Genomic DNA, 16,543 nt, shown 5'->3' with positions numbered 1-16,543 from the left:
GCACTGCAGTGTAATGTCCAACAAACAAGTCAAACAGGGTTGACCTTGGAAACCAAATATCTTTTTTTTTTTTTTTGGTTCTTTTTTTCGGAGCTGGGGACCGAACCCAGGGCCTTGCGCTTCCTAGGTAAGCGCTCTACCACTGAGCTAAATCCCCAGCCCCGGAAACCAAATATCTTAAGAGTGAACCCCAAGGACGGGTATTGCCAGTTTTGGTAAAGGAATCAGTGCTATGACAAAGAGAGGACCTGATACAGGATAGACTCAGCAGGGAGCTAGCCTAGCCAGCCTCAGCCTTCCTGATTTGTCCATCCCAGTCATTCACAGGAGGGTGCCCGCCTTGGGGACATCAGAACCTGAGGAGGAGGACTTGTTCCACTGCCTTTTGGCTACCAGCCTGCAGTTTCTTAGAAGAGTCCCGGTGGATGAGCCGTAGTATTAGCCATTTCTACTCTGAGACCAAAGGGCTTCTTTCATGTACAGCCTCAAGTCACTGCCATTCTGTGTAAACCCCATGGCTTTTACAGTAGGCAGCCGGGCTGGGCTTCACATGTGCTAGGCTAGTGCTCCACCCTTGAGCTCTGCCTCCAGGATGACTTTCAAGGCTTAAACTGGGCATTTTTAAGGGAGGAAGGTTTTCTAACGAGCATGGAAACTGGGAAGCAGTGGAGACAAATGCCTCCTCCCTGCTCATCTAGACACGTCATCCTGAGCAGCTTGTAAGCATCCAGGACTACATGGTTTGGCATCTTGCTATAATTGTTTTTTTTTTTTTATTACTCCTTTCTATTCATCTTGAAATTATAAACCAGTGCCACAACTTGCATAAAGAGAGTTTGAAAACTAACTCGAAGGTACTTTGCCTATTGGTTGTGATTAAAATTTTTAGATAGGCAATTATTAATATAACTCACAAAGCAAAATACATAGAAAGGAGAACTATACAGGGAAAACCCCAGTCCACCTTCACCCCTCCCCACTATACTTAACACTGTAGTTTCTTGGTATCGACATTGCTAGAAAGATCTTTCTTTCTTTGTCTCTTAGTTTTTAGAATGACTTTTTTTTTTTCCCCCCCGGAGCTGGGGACCGAACCCAGGGCCTTGTGCTTCCTAGGTAAGCGCTCTACCACTGAGCTAAATCCCCAGCCCCTTAGAATGACTTTTAAGTGTATGTATGTAGAGTGTCTGTCTGGGGGTATGCGCACATGAGTGCAGGTGACCTCAGAAGCCGGGAGCTTTGGAATCCCTAGAGTGATTGTGAGCCACCCATGATGGGTGCTGAGCTATCTCTCCAGCCCCAAGAGCTCTCTATTTGGACATCCTTCAGAATGGCAGAATGGTGTAGAGCAGTCATCGTGTGCACACCTACAGTCCCAGCTACTGGGAGTCTGAGGCCTGTGGACTATTTGAGCACAGGAGCTGTACTGAGATCTTATTTCAGAGGGAAGAAGGAAGAGAATGAGAGAGGCAGAACAAAGTAAAAAGAGGGATGGGTGTGGCAGAGTCTGAGCCCGCTGGTTTATAGGAGGGAAGCATGAGACTGTCAGCCAGCCTTTCCTGGTGTCCTAGATAGCCTTTTAGACTTTGTGCAGTGACAAGCAAGTAACGTAAGTTCCATGTCTTCTGTCACACACACCTAAAAAACAGTCTGCTCTGCCCTACACCTTGCATTTAAAAATACTCTTTTTTTAGACTTTATTTATATATGGGTGTTTTGCCCAAATGTGTGTCTGTATAGTACATGTCTGCCTCATCCCCACAGAGACCAGAAAAGGCAACAGATTCTCTGGGACTGGAGTTACAGATGATTGTGAGTCACCATGTGGGTGCTGGGAATTTAACCCGGTTCCTCTGGAAGAGCAGCCGGTTCCCTTAACTGCTGAGCCATCTCTCCAGCTCCCCTACCCCGAAACTTTGCATTGCAAGCCTGGCAGTGTGCTTTTCTTTTCTTTTTTTTTTTTTTTTGGTTCTTTTTTTCGGAGCTGGGGACCGAACCCAGGGCCTTGCGATTCCTAGGTAAGCGCTCTACCACTGAGCTAAATCCCCAGCCCCTTGTGTGCTTTTCTTTATCCAGTCTTCCAGTTATCAAGTAGTCAGTGTGCATGCACCATACCCTGCTTACCCTTGCCCTACTGTGAAAGAATTCTTGGGTTGCTTTACTTTTCTGTTACTGTTTTTCTTGCAAATACGATGTAATAATAGATTTGTTCACAAGCCATTTTGTTTCTGTAAACTTTATGGGATAAATTCCCATATGTGAGATTTCTTCCAAATCAAGGGGTAAATGTGTGATTTTGAGTAAATGCCAGATTGCTTTTAATGGGGACTGACTAACTTGCCATTTCATAAGATACACTGGTACCAATTTTAATTCTAGAGAAACTGGTTCATTTCCACATTTTTGTTTTCAGATTAATTTTATAGCAGGGCAGGAAATTTGAAGTTAACCGAAATGTGGATATTGTTTTCAGTGACTATGCACACGGAATGAGGGTGCTGTTCTTCTGGGATTCGAGCTTAGGAAGCAGCACAAAGCCAGACTGCTTGAAATTTGAGCTCTAATCCTGGCTTTGCTTTTGTTTTCCTAACCTCTTTTATAAAAGGAAGAGAGTAGAGGCTGAAAGATGGCTCAGAGGTTAAGAGTGTTTGCAGCTCTAACAGAGGACCTGGGTTCAGTTCCCAGCACCCAGATGGCGGTTCTGAACCATCCCTAAGTCCAGCTGCAGGTTATCTAACACCCTCTCTGACTCCCCTGGGCACCAGGCACATGTATGGTACTTGTATACATGTAGGCAAAACATTCATACATAGAAAATAAATCTTTTTTTTAAAAAGAAAAAAATCAGTTTCCTTTATAATTTATGGAAATAAAAATGAGAACTGCATGTTGGTTTTAAGATCACACGGGGTTGGGGATTTAGCTCAGTGGTAGAGCGCTTGCCTAACAAGCGCAAGGCCCTGGGTTTGGTCCCCAGCTCTGAAAAAAAAAGAAAAAAGAAAAAAAAAAAGAAAGAAGATCACTGTCTGAGGCTGGAGAACTGGCTAAGCCATTAAGAACATTCATGGGCCCGGAGAGATGGCTCAGCGGTTAAGAGCACTGACTGCTCTTGCAGAGGTCCTGAGTTCAAATCCCAGCAACCACATGGTGGCTCACAACCATCTGTAATGAGACCTGATGCCCTCTTCTGGTGTGTCTGATGATGATAGCTACAGTATATATATATATATATATATATATATATATATATATATATATATATATATATATATATATATATATATATATATAAATCTTTAGGGAAAAAAAAAAAGAACATTCATGGATTCAGAACATTATGGGTCCAGAGAACCCAGGGTTGGTTCCTAGCACCTACATCACAAGGGTCACAATTGCCCGTACCTGCAGGTCTGGGGGATCTGATACCCTCTGGCCTCCAGGATTCCCTGCGTACACGTGGCACACATAAAGTCACAGAGGCACACATACATAGGAAGGGAGGGAAGTGGGGAAGGAAGGATACATGGACGATATAGAGCTAGAAAGATGGTGTATGGCTACAAACATATATTGCTCTTCCAGAGGACCCAAATTCAGCTCTCAGTAATCCAGTTCCAGGGGATCCTATACCCTCTTCTGGCCTCCAAGGGAACCTGCATTCATGCATTCACTGACACACAAACACACACACAAACATATCATTAAAAATAAATATTTTAAGAAAGAGCTTAGTAAAACCCCAGAGATAGCATTTCTGCTTTACTGTGACACTTTAAGGTTGAAGTTAAAATTCTTTCTGAGTAACAGATGAAATCCAAGGAGTGTTCTCTGGGGAAGTAAAGCCATTGGTCCACACACTGGAGGTTCTGAGGCAAACAAAGTAGGGATCTCAAAGAACAGGTGAGAGTTTGCAGATGAAGTGATGACGCGTCAGTGAAACTTGCTGATGCTGCAGACGGTACTTGTCTTCATTCTTACAGTCGATGAAAAAAGAAAGTCAAAAACGACACACGCAGTGCTCCTGGAGATAATCAAGGAGGAAGGCCTGTGAGTACCACCCATTTCACCCATTTCCGTCAAAGGGTCTTAGACTGAGGCTCAGGTGCCGAGGCTTAACGTCCCTGCTGGAGGCTTGCAGTCCTGAGATGTGCAGAGGCATATGTGTTCTTAATTCCTTACAGATCCGTTGACCATTTGGTTTTTGTTTTGTTTTGTTTTTAGATTTATTTCTGTGTATTTGTACTTTTCTTACATGAATGTATCATGTGTGTGTCAGATGCTCAAGGAAGCAGTAAGAGGGTGTTGGGTCCCCGGAATTGGTTTATATATGGCTGTGAACCACCATGTTGGTCCTGGGAACCAAATCCAGGTCTTCTTCAAGAGCAACAAAAGTCCTTAACTGCTAAGCCCTCTCTCTAGCTGCCACCATTTACTTAATTAATTAATTTTTTATGGCGCCTTCTAAGACACTTTTTTTTTTTTTTTTTTTTTTTTGGTTTTTTGAAACAGGGTTTCTCTGTGTATTCCTAACTGTCCTAGAACTCACTCTGTAGACCAGGCTGGCTTCAAACTGAGAAAGATTCTGCCTTCTAAGTTCTGGGATTAAGGCACTACTGCACAGCCAAATTTAATGTACAATAAAGCAACAGGGTCGTCGCTTTCAGAGTTGAGGATTGAGCTCACTGACCCTGTTTGCGTAGCCTTTATAGGGCCTGGTGTCAGTGCCAGTAGCACACATTGCACAAAACACACACAAACATACACGCGCACACACTGAGACATACTGATACTGATACTGACACCCACACCCACACTGACACACACACACAGACACACCCACCCACACTGACACACACACCCACACTGACACACACACCCACACTGACACACACACCCACACTGACACACACACACCCACACTGACACACACACAGACACACACACACAGACACACACAGACACACACTGACACTGACACACACTGACATTCACACACTGACATTCACACACACACACACACTGACACACACACATACACACACACTGACACTGACACACACTCTGACATTCACACACACACACTGACACACACACACACACACACACACACACACACACACACACACACACACACGGCTCGTTCCTATCAATTGAATCCAGACAGATTGCATTCTTTTTCTTCTTTTTTAAATTTCTTTAAATTTGTATTTGGAAATAATGTCAGAGTTGCAAACAATTTCAAAACTGAGATTGGTACAGAGAACCACGCGCGCTTTAGCTGTTTAGTCACCATTTTTATGTCTCCAGTTATGTCCACACTTGCCCTCCCTCTGCCTCTGTCTTTAACACACACATGCATATCACACGATCTTTTTCAGTTATTTAAATATCAGTTACATGCATCAAAGCATTTAACCTTTATGATGTTACGTTGACACTTTAAAATAATATATTCTCCCTCCTTTTTTTTTTTTTTTTTTTTTGAGATAAGGTCTCCCTCTAGGGCCTGGCTGGCCTGGAACAAGCTATGTTGACCTTGATCTCGTAGGATCCACCTTCCTCTGCCTCCTGAGTGCCGAGATTAAAGGTGTGAGTTTTAATTCTTGTTTTAAGTTTGCCTGGAGTCCAGAAGAGGGCATCAGATCTCATTACAGATGATTGTGAGCCACCATGTGGTTGCTGGGAATTGAACTCAGGACCTCTGGGAGAGCAGTCGGTGCTCTTGACCACTGCTCGTGTGTATTGTTGATAAGAATAATGAGTGCTTAGGAAGGACTAAGGTGAGTACCTGTAGTGTCCACTTCACCAGAAGCCGGGGAAGAGCTGCTTACGCAGGAGTTCAGTCAGGCCGCACAGTGTGATGAAACATCTGCTCCCCTGCCAGCCTCCTGTCATCCATTGTGCTTTCTGGTGTGTGGCTTAGGGACTTCCTGCAGCTCGAAGCACCCACCCGTAGGGAGAACATTTAAGGTGCTGCCGATGTCCTGCTCTTTGTCAGACCTTGAGATCGTCAGCAGAGACCAGGCTTTCCTGGCTCCCTACTGCTTACTTCTCTCAGTTCTGTGACGACCAAGAGAAGGGAGGGGAGGTTTAGTCTGACTTACTTCACAGTCCATCACGGTAGGTCAGGCACACCACCTGATCACATTGTCTCCACGGGAAGTGGGACTGCGCTGTCCGCAGCGACTGTTCCCTCTTGCAAGGCTCTACCTCTTACAGACTTCACAGTCTTCTAAAACAGTTGCGGGTAGAGGTGTTGCCATCAAGCAGTCAGAGCCTGTGGGGGAGTGGTTTACGTTCACACCTTGACAGGCTTCTCTGGCAATTGCCCGTGGCTTTTGTCCATGATCTTTACTTTGCTTATTGTGTTTTTCTCCATAGCCTGGCACCATATCGAGGATGGTTTCCAGTTATTTCCAGTCTCTGCTGCTCCAATTTTGTCTATTTTTACACTTTTAATAGTCTCAAAGCAGTGTGGGTCAAAGGTCAACGTTCTTCCACAGGAAAAGATCTGGCGATTGGATTTGTAGCAGGTAACAAAGCTTTCTGTGTGTAAAATGTGTGTCTATTTTAATGGTGATCCGTGATTCATGTGTCCTCTCAGAGATGATTTTAGCACCCAGTGATGCTGCAGAGAATGTGACCAGGCTTCTGACATGTCTTCTTAATGTGATAATAAAAACACATGGCATACAATTTGCCGCTAGCCATTTTAAGGTAAGCTAGTCACGTGAAATGTGCTTGCATTTTAAAACTGACACCAGAGGTGTTCGTTTTACAAACCTCATACACCCTAAGTAAATTCCCCGTCTCTCCTCCCCTAGCCCTTGGTAGCCATCATCCATCCTACTTTCTGCTTTTAAGGATTTGACTATATTAGCTACTGCGTGTGTGTGAAATTGTATCGTATTTGTCTTTTGTAGTGGACTTATTTCACTCAGTAGTATCCCCAAGATTCAAGTATATTGTAGCATTTGACAGACATGTCCCTTTGTATGTCTAGATAATACTCAGCTGTATGAATCCATCACGTTGTGTGAATCCATTCATCTGCTAATGGACACTTGGGTGGCATCCAGCACTTACTGTTGTGAACAGTGCTTCATGAACAACCTACTCCCATGGGCAGGGCATCTTAAAAGATGCCCTGGGCTGGGGATTTAGCTCAGTGGTAGAGCGCTTACCTAGGAAGCGCAAGGCCCTGGGTTCGGTCCCCAGCTCCGAAAAAAAGAACAACAACAACAACAAAAAAAAATGCCCTCCTCTCAAGTACTTATGTATATATGTCCCCAAGTGGAGCTATAGGATCATGCATAACTGTCATGAGCATGTTATGTCGGAAGCAATGATGGATACATTAATGTCTTATTACAATGTCAGAATTTTTGAATAACAATAAATTTACAAGCTCCGTCAGTTTCATTGGCTGTAATTTGCTGTGTCCCAATTTCCCTTGGTAGCTGGCAGTTCTTTTGTTGTGATCTTAGCCACTGATATAATCTTTAGAGCTCACATTGTAATCAACTGTAATGATGTGTGTGAGCACTAGGGGACAGAGGGTTAAAGAGGTGGAGGCAGGGGGATGGGTGTAAACAGATTCCGGGGTGCCGTGTTAGCCAATGTGTCCTGCTAGGGATGCTGCTAGCACAGAGCCAGACTGCAGACCTCACAGGCTTGACCTGAGCCTGAGGAGAGTGAGGGTGCTGATGAGAGGGCTGGCCTGTGGAGGCTGTAGAAGTGAGAGGCAGGCCCCGGTGACACACTAGTAGACTATCAGATGGCCATGGGAGTAGGCTGTGTCAGCAGTGGCACAGAGCAGGGCTGAAGCCCCTAAAGTGCCTAGAACGTCTCTGCTGCCTACTCTAGTCCCATGGCACACGCCCGATGGTCAGATGATCGGTTTGTGGGGACTGTCAACGGTGTAGTGTCAACGTCTCCTTCATGAGGCTCAGGTAAGGGCGTTTCATTCTTCCTTGGTCTGGTATGTTCTAGGTCCTGCTTCTTCTGGTATGTGACCGTGAGGTCCTGACCTACTTTGCTACTTTATAGGGTGATACCCATTTTACTTGAAGGAACACGTAATCACTGGCGTGTGCCTTGTGGGTGGTGCTGGATAGGCAGTGGTGTCTAGATGCACGACGAGGAGACTTGTTCTATGCCTGCGTTCACAGTGAAGGCTGAGTCAGTGCTGCATGGAGGGCAGAGTGACTGGCTGGGTGAGTTCAGTGTCATCACAGCTGCAGTCCTCTGTCTGCTTTGGGGCAGCGTCCATGCCAGGTGTACCGTTATGGTCCAGTGATCGTATGTAGGCTTCTCACACTCTTCTCTCCTCACCACTTTCTTGTGCTGACCGTCACCCTAACCAGTGTGTGTTTGCTTTGTCGGGTGTTCTCTGTGTATCCATTGCATGTTTGTATATTATCTCTACAAGAGTGCCCTTTCAAGTTCTTGGCCTTTTTTCTTCCTTCCTTCCTTCCTTCCTTCCTTCCTTCCTTCCTTCCTTCCTTCCTTTCTTTCTTTCTTTCTTTCTTTCTTTCTTTCTTTCTTTCTTTCTTTCTTTCTTTCTTTCTTTCTAAAACCAAGCTACCGTCTTTGCGTTCTTGAGTTGTAGGAATCCTTCACACTTGTAACTTCTGGTACTGGGCTCAGCCCCTAAAACCATTCTTCTGGGTGTCATGTCTGTCACTGCTTCTGTTGACCTTGGTCCTTGTGACAAGGACAACAGTCCTGAGTAAAATGAGAATCCTGGTCCTCAGGAGGCTTATAGTCCCGTGGGGCAAGACAGACAATCGGGAAGAGAAAGGTAATGTGCAGCCTGTTAGAGCATCAGGGCCAAGGGCGGATCTAATCAGAGGAGGGTGGAGAGTGTGGCTGGCCGGCCGAGGGACCAGTTCAGACAGTGTGGCTTTTCCCCTTTTGTTTCTTTTTTGTTTGGTTTGGTTTCTGGACAGGGTTTCCTTTTGTATTGTTGGCTGTCCTAGAACTAGCTCTGTAGACCAGCTGGGCTTGAATTTGCAGAGATCCGTCTGCTTTAAAGGTGTTTACCTCACCGCCTAGGTCATTGTGGCCATTTTAAAGGAGGCGATATAGACAGGCAGAAACATGGCAGGAGTGTTCTGGAACAGAGCAGAGGCCAATGTGACTGCAGAGAACAGAGGACCAGGTCATGTAGCACTTCACAGGACAAGAGGTAGGAAGCGACTGGAGGGCCCTCAACAGCAGCTCAAGGCTCTCACTTGTGTTCTAACATGAAACCGTTGACCACTGTGCTGAGCGTGCTTGAAGAGTGAAGGAGGCAAGACATCAGTTAGGAGCAGGAAGTAGAGAATGAGCTGGAAGTAGGGTAAGGCTATAAACCCTCCTCCAGCAAGGCTCCATGCCCTAAAGTGGTCTCGTAACCTCCCCAGACAGTGTGACCAACTAAAGACCACGAGTGCAGATACATGAACTGATGAAGACATTCATCCAGGCCACAACAAGCGCAGGTCTAATTTGTCCTGTCTTTCCCTCATCTCTCCCGGTAGCCAAGCCCTCTACCACATCCTTTTCTCCCTCTTTTCCTGCCAGCTCAGAGGCTACTGCACATCCCTTTCTCACGGTAATGCTTTTGTATGCAGACAGCTGAGCCTTACTGCTGTCTGTCACTCACAGCAAAGCTCCTCCCCACTGCTGCCACGGCCTGCTTACAGTTCCATCCCCTGCCTGCACAGTTCAGGGATCCCCATCATTCTCTATCTGTCAGCCATTTTGGAGATGTCCCAACACTCATGTGATAAGAAGTGTGGTACTCTACCACACAGAGGAAGACAGGCCCTCTGGGGTTACCCCACAGACACCACCTTCAGACAGAGCAGCCTTGGTTGCGAGGCAAGAACAAGGTAACTAACTCTAGCAAGAAGGCATGCTGTTCCCTACCACAGGGTATGGGCAGTGTAGGAATCCTCTCCCTCTTCAGCCCAAGATGCTCCATAGCAGAGGAGCTTTCCCCCACTGCAGGAGCAGTGCATCCTCCCAAGCTCTCCTTTGGCCTTACGGTCCCTGTCTGAGCACCAAGTGTTGCAGGACTTTCCCTGAGGAGATGCACTCAGATGTCTGCTCAGATCAGCGAGGGCTCCCAAGTGCAGCCTGGTGGACAGATGAGTCTATTGGCCTTCCTTAGAGGAGCATACCAAGCTGTCTGTCATAAGACTGTGGTGACTGCACGACAGATACATCACCAGGAAGTCTCCCGCCAGCAGGACGACCACTTCCCGGACCACTTCCCAAAAGCTGCGTAAACAAGTAACTCCTCTAGTCAAACTTGGTTTCCTGTATATTTTAGCATTTCTTAAGACCGCGCAGTGCAGCTTGGGCAGGTTGCATACAGCTGAGGGAGGGGTCGTGGAGGGATGGGCTGCAGTCTAAGACGAGGGTCCCATGGTCTATCCCATCTTCTGTGAGTGAATGTTAAGATGGTGAGGACCAAAGCTGGAGGGATGCCTCAGTGATCAAGAGCACTTGCTGTTCTCGCCGAGGACCCAGGTTCAGTTCCCAGCACCCACAAGATTACTCAGGCTCACAAGTGTCTGTAACTCCAATTCCAGGGCATCAGGCTCTCTTCTGGCCTCCATTGGCTCCTGTCCTTACATGCTCTGCCTAGGGTCACACAAGTATATACATGAATAAATAAACCTAGGAGAAATGGAAATAGTGGTGACCACACTGTGGCCGGAAGACAGTTGTCCCCTGCAGCATCCCTCACAGTAGCACACAACAAAGAAGCACCTTAAAGTGCCAGCATACTTGTACCCCAGAAACCCGAAATCGGAGACTTACTACACAATTGCGATCCTGAGGCTCTCTGTTAGAACACCTTCTTTCTGATCATTCAGAAGCCCTCGGGAATGACTTATGATTTTAAACTTCTCCCCATGACACATTTTTGTATCTTAATCCATACCCATTCTTGCAGTAATGAGAACTGTCTTTTCTCTGAGCCCTGTCACTGTGTTAGCTCCGGAGAAACAAGTTCCTTTTCTCTGAGGAGAGCATGGCCCAGCTTTCCAGGTCCTCAGCCTTCCTAACGCTACGACTCTTTAACACAGTTCTCGTGTTGTGGGCCCCCACCATACAATTATTTTCACTGATACTTCATAACTGTATTTTACTACTGTTAGGAATCCTGAATTGTAGTGTAAATATCTGGGTTTTCCAGTGGTTTTCAGCAACGCTTAGAGAGAGGCCTGCAAAGGGGTCATTTGGACCCAAGGGTTTGCGACCCTTGGTTTCTGAGAACCTCAGGCTTTGCTGTTACTCAGAGTCTGCTTGAGACTTAGAAGTTTATTTCTGCAGAGAGCTCCAGTAGACATAGCTGGGAGAATGCGGGACCAGAGCCTCACAGACAGTGTGTGCCCTGCTTCTGAACTGGAATTTGGAGCAGCAGTTTTGAATGCCAGTTGCCACTGCTTTGAGAGCTGACAACGTACTTCCTGCCTCTGCCTTAATCTGGCCAGCCGGGTTTGCTCTTGCTGCACTGTCTCTAGGGAGACAACGGCTTAGACTTGAGGCTTTCATCTACCATTTTTGTCTTATTTCATTTTGTCTTGAGGGGGCAAGAATCGATTTTTGAGATGAGTCACTATAAGACTCATGATCCTCCTGCTTCAGCCTCCCAACCTTGATTTGCCATTTTCTTTCTCTTTTTAAAATTTACTTACTTAAGTAGTGTGTGGTGTGTGTGTGTGTGTGTGTGTGTGTGTGTGTGTGTATGCATGCACGTGCACCCCCGAGTTCATTCATGTTTGTAGAGGCCAGAACACATTGAATGTCACCTTCTATAGCTCTCTGCTATGTTCCCTTGAAATGGGGTTCTTTCACTGAGCCTGGAGCCCACACATTTCTGGATAGACTAGACACACACACACACACACACACACACACACACACACACACACACGGCATGTACAGCCATTCATGTCTAGCTGTTTTTTGGGGTGCTGAGGATCTGAACTCCATCTCCCCAGCCCTGGACATTCTCCTGCCTCAGCTGCCATCACATACTCTTTTCAGCTGTGTGTCTGAGACACATTTTCATCTTCTCCCTTGAACAAAGCTGTTTATTTTCAAGATTTCAGACGTAAACTGCCGTGTCCCAGTTATGCCTGCTGTGAGGCCGAACAGCAGCTGCTTCTTTACCCTGGAAAGGTTTCTGAACTGAGTGGGCACCGGGCAGGTTAACAAGGGAAAAGATACACACGACAGCAATCCCCACCCCCAAAAAATGCTAGAATGATATACAAAGTGGCAAATGAAAGTCACAAATACTTCCTTCCTCTCTGGAGAGGGGCGCACAGATGTGCAGTAGAACAGATGGACTTAAACTGCCCAGAAGCAACCTCGGTCCATGGCCACACAATAACCTATGCACACTTCTTTGTCCAAGAGTCGTTTTTGAGTGGTAGAAAATGGCTTTTAGAGACCAGAGCGGTTTGTGTGATTCTCCCTGGAAGTGAGTTGTCAGGGAGACAGATTACAGTTTGTGACAGGCTAGCCAGGGGTAGTGACATAACCCACTCTTTCTCTCCTGTGACACTCAAGGATGTCATCTTTAGGCAAATAAGGGAACACCGGAGTGAAGCCTCTCCCAGACTCCAAGAGCCCACATTTGAAAATTACTGTGCTACTGCTGAGTCAGGGATGCTGTGGCCCCTTCGCCTGGGTGGGAGGGTGCTGTGGGCTTCCTGCCCCTTCGCCTGGATGGCTGAATGGTTTTTGTGTGTTTAGTTAGCGTTTCACAGCTCTTGATTTTGGTTCTGCTTTCTCATAAGTGATTTGTTATTGACAAGGAAAAGAAAAGGTAGATTCATGATACTCAAAAGAAGAGTCACCCCCTGCTCTTAGGTAAGGAGAGTATTAATGAGAACTCAGGTCTTAGCTGAGCCGACAGGAGTGCACCCTTGAGGGTCTGCCCGCCTGGCGTGCTCTTAGGAACTGACGTTAGTCATGAGTAGCTCTGGAAGGCTGCCATTTGCTTGATTATGTAAGTTGCAGTTTTTGTGAAGTTTTTGAAGAGCATTGTCAAGTATTTTTGAGCATATTCCACCCCAGAATTCATAAAATTATCACGGTAAAAAGGCGCCTCTCCCTCCGTTCTGACTCAGGATGGAGGTAGTACTTTGTCCTCCAGATGCTAAGCTTTGCAGGGACCTTCGAGCCCTTCATTTCGGTATTGTGGCACACTTGGTACTTGAGGCTGTCCTTAGAGCCTTTCAGTCTTCCTGCCGTACTAATAATGGGAACATGGAAGCAGAGCCTTGTAACGGCTAGTCTCAGTCTTGGCTCTGTGGCTCTGTAAGTGTTTTGTGTACACCTACTTCTTGAATAGAGCCTGAAGGACGCTTTGGTTTCTAACGAATCTGCCTAATGGGCAGTGCCCTTCACTTGTTTGGGAAGGTACACACACTGCTGTTCTGTGGCATCCGTGGGCTCCAAGCTCTCCTGTGCTCTCTTTCTCTGAGGTAGGGGAGGGGGGCGGAGGAGAAGCCACAGACACTGCATTTTCTGGCCTGTTTTTCCCAGATACTGATTTGTCTCTGAAGTGAAGTGGACCTCACATCAAGTAGGCATCCATTCTGAACTCTGGGCAGATAGGCTGTGGGGCACTGGTGCCTTTGGAAAGAGTCGAGCAAGGATCTCCTGTGGCAGGCACAGGGTTTTCAGACTGTGGCCAGTGCCTTGAGACAGTGTATGAATAGGGTCAGAGCTGCAGATAGCTTCTTGGTATTATGTGACTCTGTAGAAATGCTACTCATACGATTACTTGGTGCTGACTTCTATTTGGGAAATGGGCTGGTACAGTGCTCCTGGAAAATAAGCAGAAAAACATCTTGCTCTGGGAACTTTATGATTTGAGTTTCTAGCGGCCTTCACAAAGTCTATCCTTGATTAAACTGTTTTCTCTGTAGGGTGTTTTGAGATTCCTTACATGAAAACATGGTTTTGCCTCTGTGCTGTGTTTAAAGGACTTTTAACGGAGTGGGGTTGGAGGGTTTCCTTTTTCCTTTAGGACTGCTCCTGTTTGTTCCTCGGGGCTCAGCTGGCTCCCGACAGTTCCATTACTGCCCGTCCCCTGGTTGACCCGTAGTTATGAAGTGGACACCGTTTGTCAGGCATTTTGTTGCAATCCTATGTGATATTTTCTTTAATCATTTCAGGACCGTGAGACGTTTTAGTTTCTCAAGACTGTTAAATTGGGACCATGTGTTTTCAGAGAAGCACCTGGCTCACTGTGCTGCTCTGAGGCAGCCCCGTGGGGCCAAGGTAGATGTTCATGTTGTAAGGGTCACAGTGCTCCTGGAGCTCCCCTGCTATTTTGTGACACTTTGTAACCATTGCCTGCTGCTAGCTGTCCTAATGCTCTGAGTGATGAGCTCTTCTGTGAGCTTTTGGTCCCAGTCAAAGCACTTGGAAATGTCAGTCTGTCCTCCCACCTGTCACCCATAGTACCAGATCATACTTGTTTAAAACCCTGTGCTACTTACATGAGAGTGGGCTGTTGTTTTCTCTGACTCTGACATGGACTTAGCATGGTGTTAACAGAATTCTCCCTCTCTGAAGCTGTTATATAACAGTTGTGTTTAAAACTATACCAAACTGCCACCTTGTTTTGTTTTGCACTGCTGGTCATTAAACCAGGCCTTGCATGTATTAGACAATCGATCTATCCCTGAGTTAAATCCCCATTCCCAAATCACCATTTTGAGTCCTTTTTTTTTTTTTTTTTTTTTTTTTTTTTTAATCCACAAATGATTGCCTTCACCGAGCGAGGAAGTAAGTGCTCCACTCTGTCTGAGGAGGCACTGCTGTCAGCCAGGCTTCTAATGACAGCAGCGCATGTCGTGCCCCAGCAAAGATAAACCTCACCCGAGGTCAGCGGCAGACTGTAAAGGCGTATTGGTGTGACTGAAGACCATAGTTAGGAGGCAGTGCTGTGCTCTCAGGCGTCTCTTTCTTTCTTAAGGCGTGGTGAATGTGTTGCTAACCACTCCGCTCTGGGTGGTGAACACCAGGCTGAAGCTGCAGGGGGCAAAGTTTCGGAACGAAGACATCATACCAACTAACTACAAAGGCATCATCGGTAGGTGTCTCCGACATGTGTCCCTTCTGTCTGGACTCTACGCCCACCGAAAAGCTGCCTAGCAGACAGCTCAAATGCCAGGAAACCACTGTTTGCCTGTGTATCTGTGGTTGATAGGAACTCATCTGGGCTGCCCGAGGCTGAGTCTCAGCCCTGAAAGTTCCCCTAACAATGGCACAGCACTAGAGGGCACCTGCGGTGCGGCTGCAGCTTGCCTGGCAACAGGCCTACGACTAGGGGTAGAGGCCTGGACTATTCCTAAGGCGTAGCAGGGGAGGTGGGGAGTATGTGGGTTTTTATTTAATTTTTTGCTAGGTATTAAACCTAGGGCCTCAAGTGTGCTGGGCAAACATTCTACCCCTAAAGTAAATTGTGTTATTGTTGTTTTGGTTTGGGGTTTGTTTTTGTTTTTAAGACAGTCTCTGATAGCCTAGGCTGGTGCCATACTCATACCTGAAGATGTCCTTGATCCTCCTGCCTCTGTGTCTTGGGGATCTCAGGAGTGCATCACAGGGCTACGCTAGAGACTGAACCCGTGGCTTTGTGTATTCTAGGCATGCAGTCTACTGAGTTATGTCCCAGATCAAGCTTTAGTTTTTTGAGACAAGAGTTTTGCTGTTTGCCAGGTTGGCCTTGAACACTTTGAGGCCTCAAAGTGCTGAAATTACAGGGGTGACCCACCACACCAGCCTGGTACTGTTTTTGAAACAGACTCACTATGTAACCGAGGCTGGCCTCACACTTAAGATCCTCCTGCCTTGTAGCCTCCCCTGTGCTAGTGGCGTAGACCCTTACCGTACACCGGCCCCAGTTCATATTTTTAAAGGACATTACACCTTTTAATGAAGATGCCTTTGGATCCAGGATAGTAGCTGATGACTTAAACTTCTGCTCTTATAAGGCAAGCCGTCAATGTAAAGCTGGCTTTGCCGTCTTGACCCACCTGCCTTAGTCTCCAGAGTGCTGGACTGCCAGAGTGTGCCACCACACACCGCCTGGCTTCCGCTTCTTAGTAAAGCCGTATGGCCAGGCTCTCGTTTCTCATGCATTTCCTCTGCTGCAGAAGTGGTTCTCTTGTAAGTCCTTGGCCATAGGTTTCCAGAGAGGATCTTCTCTTGAGTTATGCTTGGCCTTGTGAAACAACACATAGTCTACAGTTTACAGTTCTGTACAATATGCAGTTCCCAGCTGTGCTGACAGTGCAGCGCACTAAGCTACGATCGTCAGGGAAGTTCATGGGATGGGGGCTGCCATCGCATTCTGACGGTTATTAAAAGTTAGTTAACTCCAGTGCCTGGCAGCCCACACCTGTTGTCTGAGGCAGGAAGAGCCAGTGTTCAAGGCCATACTGGGTTACATAGCAGGGACATCTTTAAAAACAAAAACAGATGGACAGAAAGGTACCTAATAGGGAATCTATCTGCCCCC

The 16,543-nt window shown here is 46.6% G+C and overlaps 1 protein-coding gene and 1 long non-coding RNA gene across 3 annotated transcripts in view; both read left to right on the top strand.

Moving 5' to 3' along the window:
- Slc25a17 (solute carrier family 25 member 17) overlaps window positions 1-16,543 on the top strand; it is a 42,631-nt gene that overhangs the window by 17,895 nt on the left and 8,193 nt on the right. For both annotated transcript variants that reach the window (NM_001126269.1, XM_039078840.2), the window contains exons 3-5: window positions 3,981-4,047; window positions 6,382-6,533; window positions 14,999-15,115. In NM_001126269.1, the coding sequence (NP_001119741.1) occupies window positions 3,981-4,047; window positions 6,382-6,533; window positions 14,999-15,115 (336 nt within the window). The remainder of the gene's footprint in view (window positions 1-3,980; window positions 4,048-6,381; window positions 6,534-14,998; window positions 15,116-16,543) is intronic.
- On the top strand, window positions 6,540-14,770 carry LOC134479943 (uncharacterized). The gene is made up of 2 exons (XR_010053890.1): window positions 6,540-6,717; window positions 7,004-14,770. It is a non-coding gene; the product is annotated as an uncharacterized LOC134479943 (long non-coding RNA).

Source organism: Rattus norvegicus, chromosome 7, assembly GCF_036323735.1.
Source record: "Rattus norvegicus strain BN/NHsdMcwi chromosome 7, GRCr8, whole genome shotgun sequence".
Lineage (NCBI taxonomy): Eukaryota > Metazoa > Chordata > Mammalia > Rodentia > Muridae > Rattus > Rattus norvegicus.
Note: the sequence above shows the minus strand (reverse complement) of the source record. Positions and strands in the feature narration are given on the sequence as shown.